Source organism: Procambarus clarkii, chromosome 9 (genome assembly GCF_040958095.1).
Source record: "Procambarus clarkii isolate CNS0578487 chromosome 9, FALCON_Pclarkii_2.0, whole genome shotgun sequence".
Taxonomy (NCBI): domain Eukaryota; kingdom Metazoa; phylum Arthropoda; class Malacostraca; order Decapoda; family Cambaridae; genus Procambarus; species Procambarus clarkii.
Window position 1 is genome coordinate 51,629,719 of NC_091158.1, and position 21,068 is coordinate 51,650,786.

The window sequence follows — 21,068 nt, forward strand, 5'->3', positions numbered from 1 at the left end:
AATCAGAGGGCGCAAAATATCACTAAGGATGCCAATACGAGAACAAACGCTTAAGGCGAACGATATCAAAAGTATCCGATTCTTGGTGAATCCTATCGAGGGACAAGTGACCGCGAGGGACGGTCGGAAAGCAAGACACACTTGTCCTGGAAGTGAGGACATTCAACAAGGATATGCACAACTGTAAGAGGGATAATGCAGTTAGGACAATAAAGAGCAGGGCGGCGCTCCATTAAGTGTCCATGAGACACTTTAGCTCGTATGGCCAATACGCAACCTCGCCAGAACTGTTTCCCACTCGGTTACGGTGGTAGGAGGAAGGCCACGGGGACACACTACTCTTAAGAGTACGCAGTTTGTTACCAGTATCAGAAGACCAACAACTCTGCCATTGGGCAAGGATGGAGGAATGAATAACTGGGTAAAAGTCAGAATAAAGAATACCTTTATGGGAGATAGGATAGGTGCGGAGAGCTTCCTGAGCGGCAGCATCCACACGCTCATTGAAAGAGACACCAATATGGCTGGGAACCCAGCAAAACTCAATTGTCTTAAATCTACTGGAGATAAGAAACAGTCAATGTTGAACCTCGACGACCACCAGATTGACTGGATTAAAGGACTCCAGAGCCATAAAGGCACTGCGAGAGTCAACTACAACCACAAAGGAGGATTGACAGCGAGAAAGCAGGAGACGAAGAGCATAGAGAATAGCATAAAGTTCTGCAGTGAAGATGCTAGTCTTCGGAAGCAGGCGACACATATAGGTGTGGTCAGGAAAAACAACAGAGTTGCCTATACCATGCGCAGATTTAGACCTAATGGTGAAGATGGAAACGGAGTGGGAGTGTGAAGATAAGTGTTCAAGGAAAAGGCGTTTCAGAACTGTAGAAGGGGTAAAAGCGTTAGTGATGTGAGTCAGAGATTCACAATATTTAGGAAGGGGGACGCACCACAGAGGCATGCACGAACAACATGAGGAGAAATATTAGTAATACTAACTGAAAGAGAATGTTGCAGGAGAGACAACCAGACAGAAAGAGGGAGATGGTGAAGGGGAACAGGAACTATAGGACTGGGGAAAAGTCAAAGCACGACACAGGCAAGAGTGAGGGTGTTGTAAGGACCACGCAAGGTAGCGAAGACAGTAGCGGTCTCGGCGGTCCTGGAGAGACAGGAAGCGAGTGTCAACATACAAGCTGAGGGCAGGAGTTGAACGAAAGGCACCAGAGCTGAGGTGCAACCCAGTATGGTGCCAAGGATCAAGACGGCGAAGAGTAGAAGGAGAAGCAGAAGAGTAAGCAATGCAACCATAATCGAGATTGGACAGTACGAGAGAGGAATGTAAAGAGAGAAGTGTACTCCTATCCGGTCCCCAAGAAGTATGGGACAAAACCTTAAGTAGGTTAAGGGCCTTAGAGCATTCAACACGGAGGTAAGAGATATGGGGTGACCAAGACAAACGAGTGTCAAAGATTAACCCCAAAAGCTTAGGAAAATCTTTGTACACAAGGGGATGACCATAAAGCGACAAAGAGAGACGGAGAACGACATGCTTCCGAGTAAAAGTCACAGCAAAAGTCTTAGTTGCAGAGAACTTGAAGTCATGATTGGAGGCCCAAGACAACACGGCATCAATCGCAAGTTGAAGCCGCCGTTGAAGGATAGGTGAATCATCACCTCGACAGCAGAGGGCAAGATCGTCGATATAGAGAGCGGAGAAGCCGCCAGAAGGGAGGGAAGAAGACCATTGAGGGCAACCAGAAAAAGATTAGTGCTCAGAACACTACCTTGGGGCACACCTTCGTATTGTCGAAAAGAGGCAGAGAGAGTGGCACCAAGCCTCACTCTAAAGGAACGATGAGAGAGAAAGCTTTGAAGGAAGAGAGGGAGATTACCACGAAGGCCAAAATAACGAAGTTGGGACAGAATATGGTATCTCCAGGTGGTGTCGTAAGCCTTTTCCAGGTCAAAAAGGAAAGCTACAATGAAGGTCTTCACAGCAAAAGCAGTGCGAATATGAACGTCCAAGTTCACCAGAACATAAGTCGTGCTGCGGCACTTGTGAAAACCAAATTCAGAAGGGAAGAGGAGGTGAAAGCGTTCCAAGACCTACATCAGACACACATTGTCCACTCGTTCAAAGAGTTTGCTAACACAACTCGGTGAGGGAAATAGGGCGGAAGTCCTTAGGGAATGTCCCGAGAGACCCCGGTTTCCGAATAGGGCAGTACAACGGCATTGAGCCAGTCCTCAGAGACTGACGACGACTCCCAGACCTGATTATACAGACTCAGTAAATACTGAGACGTGCAAAGAGGGGGATGCCGAAGCATCTCATAATGAATTTCATCTCAACCCCCTGCCGTAGAACCGCAGAGGGTCAGGGCAGACTGCAGTTCAAAGAGAGAGAGAGAGAAGGCATCTTTATAGGGAAGGTGGAGATGAGTGCAGAAATCTAAGGGATGAGATTCAAGAGCGGGCTTAAGAAGAAGGAAGGATTGAGGAAGATGAGAACCAGAGCTAACAGTAGAAAAGTGGGAACCCAGTTCGGTTACGACCTTCACTGGGTCCGCCACAAGAGTACCTGGAGGTGAAGGACCGTGAGACATCTGGAACGAACTTACTTCTTGCGGATTTTCTTCCAGATTTGCGGTAGAGGAGTTTCGGATATAATGGTGGAAACATAAGATTGCCAACTCTCACGTTTAGCTGTACGGATGGTCCTATGGGCCACTGCTCTTGCCTTCCGAAACAAAATAAAAGAATCAGCCGTCTGCCGGCGTTGGTATTTATTCCAGGCTGCACGCTTACAGCGGACACAGTCCGCATTCCACCAGAGAACGCACTTCCACGTGCCCCGGAAGGTAGAGCGAGGAATAAAGAGGAAGGCAGTGTCGAAGACAGTATCATTAAAAAAGAGGAGGGCGTGAGGGAAAGGCAGAGCGGAGAGGTCGGAGAGAGTAGCATGGAGGGTGAATAGACTCCAGTCAGCCTTGGCAAACTACCACCTAGGGAAGGAAAAGGGAGGGTGAAAAGAGAAAAAGATAACAAGGATGGGGAAATGGTCACTGTTATGGAGGTCATTAAAAACCCGTCACGTGAAATCTAAGTAAAGAGACGACAAGCAAAGAAAAAGATCAAGACAGGAAAGGGGTGCGAGTGCGAGAGTTCACTTGAGTGGTTTCACCAGAATTCAGAAGAGAGACAGGGGAAGAAGAGAGGACAAATGGTTCCAGAAGGCGGCCTTGGGTGTTTGTCAGAACATCACCCCAGAGGGTATTGTTGGAAATTTCCAACACTGATACATCTCTATTGTATCACATTACACTACTGTTGTATATTAATTACAGTATCAATTAATTTTACTAACTGTAGTACTAATATAAATTAATATTTCTATCTGCGCGTCATTTGCTGAAATTCTCATCACATCGAGAGGCAGGATTGCATCAGATATTGTCTAGCAATACATATTTATTACCAATATGTTAGAGAATTGAATAAGGTTCTCTACTTTTATCAGTATTCTGTATAATAATTAATTACTGATAATATAACCACTAATGATCCAATAACCGAGTTATTAATTAAAAATATCACTATATAACAGTTTTATCTGTTATATACGAACGCCATGGAAATTCTCCCCATTTCTTGTTAATAAGGGCACTGTGCTTAATCAACACCATCTAACGAGAATATAAACAATATTTAATTCCCTACAATTGCAACCCTATTCTCTTTAACGCATTACGTAAGTAATTATACGGAGAAGAATTCTCCGTCCTTACTAAATTCTATTGCAAATGCGAGAGGGGTTGAGGGAGACGCCATATTACTACAGACGAGACGTGAGGATTGGCGTGGCTGACGAGTCGCACAGCGAGACGTGAGGATTGGCGTAGCTGACGAGTCGCACAGCATTAGTCGCGTGGTAGCTCCATAGACGGCCGCCATTCAATACCATCACGTGGTCTACAGTGCTCAACTGTTTAATAACGCGTCTACAATTATAGTCACGACCCGTAATTACGAGTACACAGCAGTGGACGCCAGGGACTGACAGACGCGATACCGGCAGACCTTAGTGTTCTCGCACGCTCACGTTAAGTATACTTTTCTGGTTTAATGCATCATTCAAGATCGTGTATTTGTGGGTAGTCTGTCGTTATTTTACAAGAAGACCTATACTACAATGTTAGTTGATTTTCCCTTTTTATTTCAATTTCAGTGAATATTTAAATAATTCATAGCCTAATCAAATGCTACTCAAATTCCCATGATTGCAGTGTATAGGCGAGGATGTAACAAGTTGTCTCTCTTCACCTATGATGTTCACTGCTGGTTTCTTCCTTATTGGAATCTTGTGATCACGTGGACGAGTAACGAAACAGACTTAATGAAGTCGTCTTACAGCTAAGACATATGTTTTCGTAGAAATTTGAATAAGATTATTAGTAGTTTCTATATATAAATTCACATAGGATAGTTAAGAGGAATAATCTAACGCAAGAATTTATCACTCGGTGTTTAATGAATCTACATTTATTATTTCTTAAGATTTAATAATCTTTCAATATTAATTATTTAATATGTCATATCTTGAATCTACATTCTAGTTCAGTTTTTGCCATGTTACTGACCTTTTAATGAACTAGTGACGAACCACACTGGTTCCTAGATATATATGAACGTCTAGAAATAACCCCCCAATGTTGATATTTGAGGCTTTAACTTTAATCAATTAAAAATACAGTCTATTCATTGTCTTTAAGTGATTGTTAAAACAATTACCATACATAGGCACTGGTTCTATAGTGTTAAATTCATACTCACCTTTATTTGTTTTCCCTCTTTTCTCAAAAGTGGGCGGTCCTTCGATTTATGTTAATTATCATTATTAAATAATTCAATATGTGAGTAAAGCCCCAGATACCCAACAGGTATGTCAACAGTTGAAATTCCCCAACAGGAGCATAGGCTCCGGCAAGGAGTCCAGTAGGTCCTTAAGATCAGGAAGAGAAAGTGGGGCATTTGGGAGGAAAGATAAATGGAACAAACCGTATACCATTTACTCTGACAAAGACATGGGCAGCAGAACATTGGATAGGGATGGAAAATGTAGGGGGACGAAGTGAATATTAGTACGAATCGAGAGAGCAGTAGAGTTATGAGCCCCAGAAAAAGCTGGGGGAGGGGGGGGGAGAAAAAGGAATAACCACGGAAGTGACCAGGACGAGCACCAAGCATCGGCTCCTGGAGACATACAAAAAGGGGTGAAAACTGTGTAATCATGAGTTGGAGTTCATGGAAGTTGGCATAAAATCCACGAATAATCCATTGAAGAATAGACATCGGCAAAAAGAGAAAGGACAGCAACAGAGAATAATGAAGAAACAAAGGTAAAGAAGAACACAATATATTAAATAAGCTCAGGATCAGGATCAGAGTCAGCAAAGTCAGGGTTAGGAGGCATTTATAAACTGAGTAAGGATGGAGTGAAGGGAGTGGGAGGACAGACCAGAGGCGGACGGGTAGATTCCGGAGGAGAAGACAACTGAGAGGGGTGGTCTGGGACAGCAGGAGGAGGGGGTGGGGCAGAAACAGGGGAGGGAATCAGGGGCTAAAGTAACCTCCATGGCTGGGACAGGGGGCACGACCACCGAAATGGGAGGGGATGGAGTGAGAGAGTCAGGGGTGGGGGGGGGGGCGAGGAAGAAAGTGTTGCCTTCTTACCCGCCGGGGAGGACAAAAGAGAGGAGCCAGGCTTATGTTTCTGACTCGAAGAGACAGGTGTTCCAGCAACAACGTACTGGGTGACAGACTCAATTGTCTCAACAGGAGAAGATGAATGGGAGTGAACAACATGGAGATTGCAGGGAGGATGATGTATATCAGCCTGGACAGACAGGCGGTGTGGAGGGCCAAGAGACTGGGGGGAGGGATGGGAAGAAGGATCGGGGAAAGAAGACACAGGAGACATGGCAGACTGAGTAGGAAGGGGGAAAACTCCAGATGGAGAACCAGGAGGGGGGCCCCTTCAGGACAGAACGTAAAGGAACAGAGGAGGAGGTGGGCGTGTCCGTGTCTAAGGCCTGGAAACGGTTGAGACTGAGTAAGGTGGGAAGGACGAGGAGAGGTAGAACGCAACACGCGAGCATAAGATACGCCAGTAAAAGGGGTGAGACAGCGAACTTGGCGTCTCGCTTCAGGAAAAGACAGACGATCCCAGTGTTTCAAGTGAAGGACGACTTCCTTAAGATTGTAGTGAACATACGCGCGGGAGAAGGTTCACCGCAATTGAGGTAGCGAGCCTGAGGGGAAGAGCACTCTGACTTAAAGTGATCATCATCCCTATACAAGGGGCATAGATACTTGTGCATTTGAGAGCACCATGCCTGAACTTTCAGCACTTATTGTAAAGTCAAGGAGAGGGAATGTACTCCTGAACGTAGCATCTGGCACCAGCAAGAATGATAGAGGGCGGAAGGCTCCTATTATCAAAGGTGATTTTTACAACTCGAAGGGGTTGACGGCGATGACCACGAGGGGGTCGAGTAAACGTGCCCACCTGGAGGACAGAATGGCCTTAGGCTTTGAGGATATATTTAATATTCAAATTCAAATGTTTATTTAGGTAAAGTACATACATACAAGGGGTGATACAAATACTGATGAATAGTACATACAATAGTACGTACATAGAGCTAGTACATACAATGCTTAAAGCCACTATTACGCAAAGCGTTTCGGGCAGGAAAAACACTAAAGACTAAAACTTAATACTAATTGAGATTAAAGTATAAAATGTGTTGAGAAAATAAAAAAATAAAAAAAGGGGGGAACATGGCAGAAAAACAGCAAAAATACAGTATGGTCGACAAACAGCATTGTTTAAAAAAATAAAATACATGGGTTGACATTATAGGGGAAAGGTAGGTTACAGGGAGTTAATTAGGTAGTGCTTAGTTTTTGTCTTAAACTGGCTGAGAGAGGTACAGTTTTTAACATAATTGGGAAGGTCATTCCACATTCTGGGTTCCTTGATTTGTAGAGCATTTCTAGTTTGATTAAGTCGTACTCTTGGAATATCAAAACTATTTGTTTCTGGTGTGGTGCTCATGGGTTCTGTTACAACCTTCAATGAAGCTTTTAAGGTCAGGATTGGCATTACAGTTCAGCGTTATATATATATATATATATATATATATATATATATATATATATATATATATATATATATATATATATATATATATATATATATATATATATATATATATATATATATATATATATATATATATATATATATATATATATATATATATATATATATATATATATATATATATATATATATATATATATATATATATATATATATATATATATATATATATATATATATATATATATATATATATATATATATATATATATATATATATATATATATATATATATATATATATATATATATTGTTGGGGTTTCCCTCACTTACCCTTACTCTGGGGTGAGCAAATGTTATGCTCAAGTCACTCACCGTAGCCCTTCGGGTCTTCCCTCGATCCTCACGGCGCCACTGCACGCCAGGAGAGTCTCCCAGTCAATCTTAACGGCCTCTTATTAAGAAAGAGTGAGAACACGACTCGTTCACATCGACTGTCGTGTGCCCTCCCCAACAATAGGGCTCTACGGTTACCCAGAAGGTCGCCAACTGGTGTTTTAAGGTGGCCAGTAACACCATCAGTGGACTGGTGTATTCAGTGGTAGCCTTGGCAAGGTCACACTCAAAAGATCAGGAATCAGGCAGGTACTTATTGTTATCACTCTAATGTTTACCAGTATAATATAGCCACAAGATCAATGGAGGGGATGATATAAACACAAAGATAGTTTTGTATTTTACTTAAAATGTATGAAAGATGTCACAAGGCCACACAATAATCGATAAATCAACTGATCCTGAAGCGGCCGGTAATTCCCACGGATATTATGCGATCACTAGAGGGCAACATTCTCCCCTCCTCATCAAGTGTCAAGAACAGCTGATCGCAATGGACTCTCCGCGCGAACTTTGCTTGTTTTCTAGATTCACGCGCGCTGTTCCTTTAAATTTTCCAATATTACTAGAAACTCGCACACTCGATATTGGCTAAATAAACCGGATTACTCAGTTACACTGTACTCCGGCTCAAACAATCTTTTCTACAACCAATGCTATAATGATTCACTGTAATGGCTTTACATTGTTCTTCACTCAACCATATATTATGAAATATTAACACTAGAGTTTTCAGTACTTTCTCTTGTGGGCGATAACGCAATAATTCACTGTACTCACAAAGGATTATTCACTGAATGAACATAGACATATATATGGTATATAAATCAATCATCAATACATGGAAAATAAATAGTTTCTGGGCACATAGCCTAACCTCCGAATACTGGCATAATATTATATATAATTTACCACTATATGTTCATATCAAAAATCTATAGAAAGATATACACAACACAGTAAATTTATCACTTGTTCCTGGTGCCTGTACACACTAATAATCAACATGAATATTACAAGTACTCTTGATAGTACTGTCTAGCACACTGGTGCTTTATCGTGACATGGGTGAGACTTGCTCATGACATATAAAATCCTCAGGCTAGAAAATATAGCCAAATAACATAGCTAACTAAAGGGGAATGGGGAGGGAACTAGAAACACCTACTTCACCCTATCCTCCAATGAGAGTCGAGATGTAGCTCCTGGTCCTCGTGTCGGGAACGCCCCCACACTACACGTCGTCGTGTCCTACCAGAGCCTCTCGTCGTCCCACCGTTTAGCGCGTCGTCTCCGTGCCTCCTCACTGCAGGTCCGTCCTCCTTCTTGACTTCTTGAAGGTTGGAGTCGGTCTCCTGGCCGTCGTCTTCTCCCAGCAACGGCTGTCGCCTACGTCTCAGCTACAGTCGTCCGGTTTTCCCAAATAGTCCTCTCTTCCTCAGCTACCCAGTGGCTCTGTCAGCCACTACGCTGTCACGAACTGGTGAATTGCCACAGACGTCACGTACGTCACTGCACGGCTTCACTGCTACTGGCACAGTACCTGACTGGAGCACTTGTTGCTCAAATAACCGTCAATTCCCTCTTCTGGTTCAACACATGAACTAGGGAAGACTTCTCAGAGTACTGGCGGACTTCCGGTGACGCGTAAATCCACGGGAGAGGGAATAACTGTCCAACTGACAGGACCATCCGTCGCACGTCCGACCTCTATGATGTGTCGTGTCTGACTGCTGGCGCCAGCCCGGCTCGCGGGCCGGACCCCCTTCCTTCGTGACGCCACTTTTGCCACGGGAGGTTTTCATTGGCTCCCGGTGCCACATTGCTGTCGGTGACCAATCCGGTGCCACTGACGTCACACGGTTTTGGCGGGAGATCAGGGAGGTAAGCGCCATCTTGGCTCCCTAAAGGGCCTATACCACAGGCCAAAATATTACTATTTCACAAATTTCTCGGCTCTCCGAGAACACTTCACTCTCTCCCATATATCAAATTGTAGCCTGCAACGTAGAGAACGCATGGGAAAAGTAGACATGACTCTTACTGCAGGCGTGGGTGAATTACAAGGGGGGGAACACCGTCACAATATATATATATATATATATATATATATATATATATATATATATATATATATATATATATATATATATAAATAATACACATGAGAGGATGTGCAGTGACTTAATATCTAACATATTCAGAGATTTGAGTAGGGGTACAGAGTGATGTCTGGGGCCAGAGTTGGATATTGTCCTAATAGCAGCTTTGTGTTGAGTAATTAGAGGACGTAAATGATTTTGGGTAGTAGAACCCCAATTACAAATACCATAGTTGAGATATGGATAGATGAGGGAGTAATAGAGCGTCACCAAGGCAGGGCGGGGTACATAATATTAAAAATCAAAAATCAAAATGTTTATTTAGGTAAGGTACAATACATAAAAGAGATTTTACAAAGAGTGATGGATCTATAGTTAGGGCTAATACATACAATGCCTAAAGCCACTATTACGCAAAGCGTTTCGGGCATAAAAAACTTAAATGACTAAAGCTTAATACTAATTGAGCATAAAGAGTAAAATGAAAACATGGAATGAAAACATAGCTGAAAAAGCAGCACAAATACAATTCTGTCGACAAACAGCGCTCTTTAAAAAAAAACAGACATTGGATGACATTAGAGGGGTAAGGTAGGTTACAGGGAATTTATTAGGTATAGCTTAGTTTTTATCTTAAACTGGTTGAGTCTTTAACAGGTACAGTCTTTAACATGGTTGGGAAGGTCATTCCACAATCTGGGTCCCTTGATTTGTAGAGCATTTCTAGTTTGATTAAGTCGTACTCTAGGAATATCAAAACTGTATTTATTTCTGGTGTGGTGCTCATGGGTTCTGTTACAACCTTCTATGAAGCTTTTGAGGTCAGGATTGGCATTACAGTTTAGCGAAATCTATCTGATCTTAGAAAGAATGCCAACAGTTTTTGAATCTTTTTTTGATATATTAAGAATGTGTCCCTGGAAATTTAGTTTGTGGTCAATGAGAATGCCAAGGAATTTGCCACCTATTTTGTTACAAATTTGGGTATTATTTATCCTGAGATTTATTTGATTTGAGGATTTATTGCCAAACAAAATATAGAAAGCTTTGTTTGGCAATAAATCCTCAAATCAAATAAATCTCAGGATAAATAATATCCTCGTGGCAGTCCTTTAGGTCTCTAACACCAGTTGCAACATAGCGTAGGAGAACAGAGCCAACACTGAGGTTCTGCATTGGGGTCTCCCCAATGCAGAACAATGCGGCTAAGCAGGTAGCTGCATCCTGAGAAGGAGCAGCGACGACACGTGTACTGAGACGGGCGGGGTTAAAAGTAACAGAGGCATCTACCGAATCAATAAGGTGTTTGTGGAGGAAGAAATCGTCAGGAAAAGTTGAATCAAGATGATGTAGATCAAGTGTGGCCGTGGTGGGGACGGCATTGAGAACCCCCAGAGAGAGAGGGGTTAAAAGGTGCGGTAGTCACAATGAGAGACAGAGCCGTGCCAAGGCCACCCGTGAGGGCTTGGGACTCAACCCTACCAAAGAGGGGGCTGGGAACGGGGGGGGGGGGGGGGGTATGCAGAGTAGTTCGGTCTGGGCCCAATGTAGCGAGGGCTACAAAGTCTTCCATCACAGTCCGACTCAGGGGCAAGGTCGTCCACCCCACGAGTCTGGGTAAGAAAGATCGTGTCAGTTTCCATTCGGCATTCACTTTAAAAGCCTGGGGCTTGGAAACACGGGAAACCACCTACCAGGGCAGCCAGGGAGGCCGAGCGCGGGCCAGTGCAGGAAGGGTGCGGCGTCCCCAGCGATTCTCCCCCTTTTTAACAGGGGAGTCCTACTGCTTCTTCTAGTCTCCCTCACTGGTGCAAAGACTCCATTCCCTCTTTTGTCCCAGCCTGGACACCCAACCATCCACTTAAGGCAGCCCCTCACTGGCGACCCCTCCAGTGGGCGGCCCGATGACTCACAAGGCCCCTACATGGTGCCTTTTAGCACCTACAACACCCAAAGAGGGGAGGAGAGGGGACAAAGGCAACCCTCACCAGTCCCAGGGAGGTTTATGTGAGCCCCTCACTACGACAAGGCGGCACCACGGAGGCGTTTGTGTATTAAAGTGACAAAAATTTTAAGTTAATTTCTGTCTGAATATGATGATGAGAAAGTGCAATTAAGGTATCATTGCAACTTTATAGGAAATCGTTAAATGCTAAATATATCTTGGTTCTAATACTTGAAATATTGTTACATTAAATGTTTAAAACAAAGTTTATATCTGTATTTTTAATAAAAAATAAAATATTAACGTTTATCAATGCATCTCTGAGAGTTACATAATTTATTAGGATTGTGCAGCCTGTGTTCACCATCTGGCTGGACACTGTTGCCTTGGTAGTGTTCATGTGTCCGGACACTGGTGATGGTGGAGTAGTATTTATTTAACCATATCTGGGTTTTCAAGTAAGATATATGTTCCTTGAAATGTAGACACATTATTATCTACTTCTGTCTTTATTCTGACTTAGAGACCTTTAAGGTTACTTTGTATATATGCAAATTAATTACGAAATTTATTGACATTTGTGCAGGGCTTCACACTCCCTGAGCTAGCCATCAACAAGAAAAATGCTTATATCTTCACTGTCACTTCAGTTGTATAGGAACAGACAAAATCTTTTATTTAAACTACATCAAGTTCGTAAAAATTCCAATGGACCAATTAAACATTGTTTTGTAAGAGGTGGTAAAATACTAGCTAAGAAGTCTGACACTGGGAAGACCTATGAAATAACCACTGAGGCGCACCTCAGATCTTTCCTCACTGACTGTGGGTTATTGACTGAATAACCAGATGCCAAGTGAACACTATCCCTGGAGTCCCCTCTACCACAGAACCCTATCCCTGGCGTCCCCTCTACCACAGAACCCTATCCCTGGGGTCCCTCTACCACAGAACCCTATCCCTGGCGTCCCCTCTACCACAGAACACTATCCCTGGGGTCCCTCTACCACAGAACCCTATCCCTGGGGTCCCTCTACCACAGAACACTATCCCTGGGGTCCCCTCTACCACAGAACACTATCCCTGGGGTCCCTCTACCACAGAACACTATCCCTGGAGTCCCTCTACCACAGAACACTATCCCTGGGGTCCCTCTACCACAGAACACTATCCCTGGGGTCCCTCTACCACAGAACACTATCCCTGGGGTCCCCTCTACCACAGAACACTATCCCTGGGGTCCCTCTACCACAGAACACTATCACTGGGGTCCCTCTACCACAGAACACTATCCCTGGAGTCCCTCTACCACAGAACACTATCCCTGGGGTCCCTCTACCACAGAACACTATCCCTGGGGTCCCTCTACCACAGAACACTATCCCTGGGGTCCCCTCTACAACAGAGCCCTATCCCTGGGTTCCCCTCTACCACAGAACACTATCCCTGGGGTCCCCTCTACCACAGAACACTATCCCTGGGGTCCCCTCTACCACAGAACACTATCCCTGGAGTCCCTCTACCACAGAACCCTATCCCTGGGGTCCCCTCTACCACAGAACACTATCCCTGGGGTCCCCTCTACCACAGAGCACTATCTCTGGGGTCCCTCTACCACAGAACACTATCCCTGGGGTCCCCTCTACCACAGAACCATATCCCTGGGGTCCCTCTACCACAGAACCCTATCCCTGGGGTCCCTCTACCACAGAACACTATCCCTGGGGTCCCCTCTACCACAGAACACTATCCCTGGGGTCCCTCTACCACAGAACACTATCCCTGGGGTCCCTCTACCACAGAACACTATCCCTGGAGTCCCTCTACCACAGAACACTATCCCTGGCGTCCCCTCTACCACAGAACCCTATCCCTGGGGTCCCTCTACCACAGAACCCTATCCCTGGGGTCCCCTCTACCACAGAACACTATCCCTGGGGTCCCCTCTACCACAGAACCCTATCCATGGAGTCCCTCTACCACAGAACACTATCCCTGGGGTCCCTCTACCACAGAACACTATCCCTGGGGTCCCTCTACCACAGAACACTATCCCTGGAGTCCCTCTACCACAGAACACTATCCCTGGGGTCCCTCTACCACAGAACACTATCCCTGGGGTCCCTCTACCACAGAACACTATCCCTGGAGTCCCTCTACCACAGCACACTATCCCTGGGGTCCCCTCTACCACAGAACACTATCCCTGGGGTTCCTCTACCACAGAACATTATCCCTGGAGTCCCTCTACCACAGAACACTATCCCTGGGGTCCCCTCTACCACAGAACACTATCCCTGGGGTCCCTCTACCACAGAACACTATCCCTGGGGTCCCTCTACCACAGAACCCTATCCCTGGCGTCCCCTCTACAACAGAGCCCTATCCCTGGGGTCCCCTCTACCACAGAACACTATCCCTGGGGTCCCTCTACCACAGAACACTATCCCTGGGGTCCCTCTACCACAGAACACTATCCCTGGGGTCCCCTCCACAACAGAGCCCTATCCCTGGGGTGCCTCTACCACAGAACCCTATCCCTGGGGTCCCCTCTACCACAGAACACTATCCCTGGGGTCCCCCTCTACCACAGAACACTATCCCTGGGGTCCCTCTACCACAGAACCCTATCCCTGGAGTCCCTCTACCACAGAACACTATCCCTGGGGTCCCCTCTACAACAGAGCCCTATCCCTGGGGTCCCTCTACCACAGAACACTATCCCTGTGGTCCCTCTACCACAGAACACTATCCCTGTGGTCCCTCTACCACAGAACACTATCCCTGTGGTTCCTCTACCACAGAACACTATCCCTGGAGTCCCCTCTACCACAGAACACTATCCCTGGGGTCCCTCTACCACAGAACACTATCCCTGTGGTCCCTCTACCACAGAACACTATCCCTGGGGTCCCTCTACCACAGAACACCATCCCTGGAGTCCCTCTACCACAGAACACTATCCCTGGAGTCCCTCTACCACAGAACACTATCCCTGGGGTCCCTCTACCACAGAACACTATCCCTGGAGTCCCTCTTCCACAGAACACTATCCCTGGAGTCCCTCTACCACAGAACACTATCCCTGGGGTCCCTCTACCACAGAACACTATCCCTGGAGTCCCTCTACCACAGAACACTATCCCTGGGGTCCCTCTAGCACAGAACACAATCCCTGGGGTCCCTCTACCACAGAACACTATCCCTGGAGTCCCTCTACCACAGAACACTATCCCTGGGGTCCCTCTACCACAGAACACTACCCCTGGGGTCCCTCTACCACAGAACCTTCTCAACACCAGAGTGTACCTTATTGTTTCATCTAACATCCAAAGTGTACTATAGCTCTGCCTTTCCATTCAAAAGGTTTTAAATTTTATTTTGTTTTTATCTTGTTTATCGCACCATTTTACATTGTTCATTTCTTCATTTGTCACTTACTGTATTGTTATTTGTTATTACTGTCACAGTACAATGAGTTATATTTTACTTTTCTTGTTTCATTTAAATGTGGTTCTTCATTTTTCTTTTTTTACTATACTTATTTTATATTTACAGCAGATATAGTATTTGACTAAATTGCATTGGGAAATTTTCGGTAATTTCTTACCTTATTGTATTTTGACTCAATTGCATCTACATGCAAGCTGATAGTGATCCTGAACTAAATCTGCTGTCACAAATTTACAATAGCCAGTATATTGATCATCACTACTGCAGGTATTACACAGCAAACCTTGCAAAAAACAAACCCCAGAATAACATTTGCCTATCAGTTTTTCACCAAAATGTCAGATCACGTGGTAATCATTTTTGATGATATAAATGCACTATTCACAGCAGTAAGTACTAAACTATGGGTCCTTATTTTAAAAGAAACCTGGCTAAATAGAGACCATACCCAACTTTACAACTTTGTTGGTTACAAAGCCATTCACAACTGTAGGCCTAACTAAAAAGAAAGTAGCACAACTATATATTACCAAGATACCTTCATTTGCAATAGTATCATTAGTGATAGAGATGATTACTGTGAATATACCTTTGATCACTTCAAGGAGTTCCCTTAAATCCTCCTTGATTATAGGAGCTATCTATAGATTTGCCAATACTAACAAATCTTCATTATCAGATAACCCAAGGAATCTTATCGTAAACAACAATCTCAACTAAAATCACATCATTCTAGGAGGTGACTTCAATACTGACCTGTGTCAACAAAATAGCCTTCAAGTCGACTATTTCCTAAACTGCATGAACTCCTGTATGCTAATCCCCACAATCACCAAGCCCACCCGAGTCACTCAAACATCTGCCACTACCTTGGAACACTTATGGACTAACGTAGTAGCTCCCCTTGCATCTGTTATAATCACTGACAGAACTGACCACTATTCTACCTTCCTCATAGCAAACATGGACATAACACCACCAGCGAACAAGAAACTTACCTTCAGGTTACACAGTGAAGCAGCAATTGACAATCTCACAAATGCACTTCACAATATATACTGGGAATCTGAATGTAATAATACACAGGATATAAATTCATTAGTTAATTAACCTCTTCCTTTCCAAAACTCTGAGTCTTTACAACACTAATTTTTCTCTCCTCACCAAGCAAGTAACCGGCTAAAAATTAGACAATCACTGGCTCACAAGTGGCATAATCAATCAATAAGAAACATGAATATGAAAAAATCTTAGGAATGGCCTAGTTACAAAGGAAGTAGTTAAGAGGTACTCAACAATGCTTACCAGTATAATAAGAAAAGCAAAACTTTCCTATTGTGAGTAGATTCCAAGAAACAAAAGGCAACATGAAAAGCACATGGAGAGCCATCTCTATCATCCTAGGAGCTAAACAACATTCACATAACCAGATGAAACTCTCCAAGGATGATTATACACCTGCAACAGATCTTGAAGCGGGAACAGAATTTAATAGGTACTTGGTGCTAACCTTGCCAGAAAATTTCCAAAGACTCAAGACACATATCTTTCAGGCAGCTATCCAAATTCTTTTCTCCTTTCAGCAATCAGCCCGACTGGTGACTGATTGAATCACTGAATTGTGTCCATCATTCACTCACTGGAAACCAAAGCTGGGAACATTAGTGAAATACCATCTATGGTATACAAGAGCACCTCCCATGCCCTTGTGCACCCAAAGCTCTGCTGTTCAGCAAATTTCTAGTATGTCATTCATTCCCTGATACCCTTAAAAAAACAAGAGTAACGCCAGTTCATAAAGGTTCATCCGAAAGACATAAGCAATTACAGACAATATCAAATCTACGTATATTATCAAAAATATTTGAACAAATTATTTACAAACAGCTCTACCACCACCTCCTAAAACCTAAAATTCACCATACTAAAAAACCTACCTAAAATTCAACATATTAAGTCCCGGTCAGTCTGGCTACCGCTCCCTAAAAAAGAGTACCAACGATGCAATTATTAGTCTCCTTGATATAATCTACTCAGCTCTTGACAAAAATGAGTTTCAGATTGGACTCTTCATTGACCTGAGAAAGGCCTTTGATTCTGTTAACCATAACTACCTCTTACTTAAACTCCACCATTATGGAATCCGAGGCCTTGCCCTGAACTATATATGATCCTATCTTAGTGACAGACACCAATATGTAGCCCCATCAATGATAAAATCTCTCCCACTCTACCATTAACCATAGGAGTGTCACAGGGCAGCATCCTAGTGCCTCTCCTATTTCTTATATACATCAATGATTTTCAAAACCCTGCTCTTAAATGCAAACCCTGTTCTGAAACTCTTCCTGGACAGATGTAATTGAACCCATAATCACCACACCAGAAATAAATATCTCTTTGGTATCCCCAGAAGTCAAACTTAATCTGTGTAAAAACACTATGCAAATAAAGGGACCTAGTCTATGGAACTCACTCACTAACGAATTGATAAGCTGTCCAACTTTTGCCTTATTAAAAAAAAGTGCCTAATTTCACCTTCATATTCCTACTTAGTGCTTTTAACTCGCATTGTATCTAGTGCTACCCAATCCGCCAATATATGTACATGAGCCTTTACATAACATGTACATTACTTTACCCTTGTAATCATTGCTATCCTCTTATATCATGGTGTTACACTGAATGCATATTTTACTTCAAAATGCCTTTAAATAATCCTCAAATTATGCTACAATGTACCTGTTGATAACCCTCAAATTTTATTTTAATGTACCTACTAATGTCAAATTTTCTTATAAATTACCTACTTAAAATTATCTGTTAGATTAATGACCTGCCTGAAACGATATGCGTGCTAGTGGCTTTACAAGAATGTAAAGACACTAATGTTATGTATTTTCATAAACCCAATGTACCTTCTTGTATATATATATACATATATATATATATATATAAATAAATAAATAAATATATATTTATACAAAAGTATTAACATGCAGCTTATATTTCTGTCTTTATGATGACATAGAAAACTTCATATATTACAGTATCAAGAAGTTTTTTAAGTTAACATTGATCTTCTAAAGGTCGTAGTTCCCATTGATAGGGAGAGCGCTGGCCAAAAACCTTGTTCAAAATATAAATATCTTTCCAATCTAATAAGATGAATCCATCTCTGTGATGGATTCACAAAAACTATTTTATCTCTACCACTCTGATAACATATACAAATATAATCTTTATTTGTGAATCTCTGTTAATTAATTAATTAATTAATTAATTAAGCAATATATCAGAGAGCGTGTAGGGTTTGGTGTTTTATGAGCGAAAAAGACATGGGTAGTTTAAGTAGTGAACAAATACCAATGAATAACGTTAGTATCTATATAACAAAACTATTGTCCTATGAAGTTTATTTAACTTCAAGTCACGTTTTTTTAATAAAGATTAAATGTTTTATGGCTATTTATGCAGGATATTATTATATTATCAACGAAGCAGCAAAACAACTAAAAAATCTGGACGATGTAACAATAAGAGAAGCTGACAAGACAGCAGCATATGTGATGATTACTACCCAAGAATACATGAATAAAATCAGCGACATCCTCAGTGATGACACTACATTTCAACGAATCACAAGGAACCTGTGGAAGACCTTAAACACAAAGTGAACAAAACTATTACTAGGTAACAGGTAACCCACTACGCCCAATAATCAGCCAAATACCAACTCCAACCTATCACCTGGCAAAAAGGCTTAACGAACTCCTACCTCCATACACTACAGGCAATTACAGTCAACAATCAGCAGATTTCCTAGAATTAATCAAAACCATACAGCCCGATGAAATTATTGCTTCCCTGGATGCCGAATCCCTATTTACCAACGTCCCAGTCGACACCACCATAGACATGATACAGGACATCTTTCATCAGTCCGCAAGGTAACATGTATCTACAAATAGACGGAGTAGCAATGGGCTCCCCTTAGGAGTGTTATTCGCTAATTTTTACATGGGAACTATCGAAGACAGAGTCTTCAGTAGTAGGTAAACACCAATTGAATACTGCCGTTATGTAGATGACATATTCGTCATAGTAAAAGACTCAGATGAACTAATTGATCTAAAAAGCCATCTAGAGTCAGTCCTCCTATTTACAAATGAAAATAGTGAAAATAACAGTCTGCCATTCTTGGATGTACTAATAAAAAAACAGGAACCTCTTTATTAGTGAATGCCTCCTTCAGGGCATATAATTCTGTTTGCAATGTTGAGCACCCACTACTCATGCTCCAGTAAGCTTCATGGTTGGTAGTATAAACTGCTGCCCCAGCAGAACCTCTTTCTTGATCAACTGATCCGTCTGTGAAGATATGAGTCGATGAAGGTCTTGAGATGGTTTCCAGTTGTCGTTCTATGACTGCTTTGAGCCTCTGCGAAATGTATACTCATTGTTCATTCCATTTGTTCACACCTGACCCCATTGTTCGATCCACTTGTATTCACCTGATCCACTAATAGTATAAATATAAATTTCCTGTACTGTAACATCACTTGAGAATGAACCATGTTGGTTCAAAATGTTGTGTAAATTTTATAATAAGTGTAATACATTCTTCAGTTATTTATTTCTTTTTTTCTTCACCTCGAACGAACATGACTTTTGGAGAACTCCTCTTCCAATTAAACCCGGATGCAAGAGCACTAGTCAGAGGGATAGAAGCCTTAAAACAGAAAATAATCAATACAGAATATGCAGTCATATTCAGTGAGACATGTATAAATGAAAACCTGCTGCCAGTATACACCGATATTATTATAAATACGCATTCTTCTTGTTTATATCACCACTTAAATTTGCGACAATTTGAGCAGAGATGTGCGACGACTGGATCACTGTGTTCAGGAGGTTGATACGCCAGCAAACACTCTCCAGGCAACCATATATCTTGCATAAGTCAATCAACAACATTGTCGCTTGGACCGTCGACTTCCTATGGCGTCACCTGGAACATATTTACTTTTAATTTCGTTATGAAATTAGATTATTTCAGAGTAAGAATAGGTTTGATCATGTTCTGCACTCAGCACCAACTTTATAGTAAATATACCATATTTCTTCATTACTTATGTAATACTAGCTGGCTCTGAGTAGCTTGTGGTGACTTTGGGTAGCTTTGAGTAATTCTACAGATCACACTCTTGGTACTGTAGCGAGTAGATTATCCCAATAATATACTCGCTCCAAATGCATTGTTAATATTCCTGTCAACCTTTGGAGATGAATGAGGTGAGGCGTTGCCCGAGCATATAAGCAGCAGAATAACAAACATTAACTAGTCTACTTTCAAGTGTGGTCTAGAGCAGACACTTGCGAGATACTGTACCGACGCTCAGTGCGCTCAACTCACACCAAAGTATCACCTGTGTACTTCTGTATATTCGAGCAAATATATATATAGTATCTTAGTGTCTGTGTTTATTTGTCACCATGCTTTACGTAACAATAGAAACGTTACAGTACAAATACAGTAGTGGCTACTTCAAGTTTAAGGACTACATATGGAACTTTTGTGACAAGAAAGGGCACTTGAGAAAAGTGTGAAGAGAAAACTTGAAAACAAATAGCTAAGTCTTGGAGAGGATACGACCAGGGAATGCAGGAAGAAGAGGTAATGGTACTGTGGTCAAGACAGTAAAGGAAGGTAAACCGTCTGAAGAAGCTGCAGGTGAGGAAAGCAGACAATATTCGGAGAAAGGAAAGGAAGGTATGTTCTGTGAAGTCACAAGTGGTGAATTTTTGTAATTGATGGGAACTTAGTTCCCTTGAAATTGGACACCGGTGCTGCAGTGTCAACACTGTCTAGAGAGTGGGCAGATACGTTACAATTAAATGTTAAACATGTGGAAAACATTAAGTGCATACGATAATGCCAATTATCGTATCGTATATGTTAGAGCCAATTCCACATAGCGAATGGGCATCCCC

General features: G+C 42.5%; 1 protein-coding gene across 4 annotated transcripts in view; it reads right to left on the reverse strand.

The window, feature by feature from the left end:
* Window positions 1-21,068, reverse strand: part of LOC138362972 (uncharacterized) — a 393,681-nt gene that overhangs the window by 13,196 nt on the left and 359,417 nt on the right. For 2 of the 4 annotated variants that reach the window (XR_011227957.1, XM_069321534.1), the window contains one exon: window positions 19,473-20,085. The exons of the other annotated variants lie outside the window; for them this stretch is intronic. Coding sequence is in view for 1 of the 2 variants with exons in the window: in XM_069321534.1 (XP_069177635.1) it covers window positions 20,082-20,085 (4 nt within the window). In the remaining variant the exon portion in view is untranslated. Of the gene's footprint in view, window positions 1-19,472; window positions 20,086-21,068 lie in introns of those variants that run through there. 4 annotated transcript variants of the gene reach the window in all.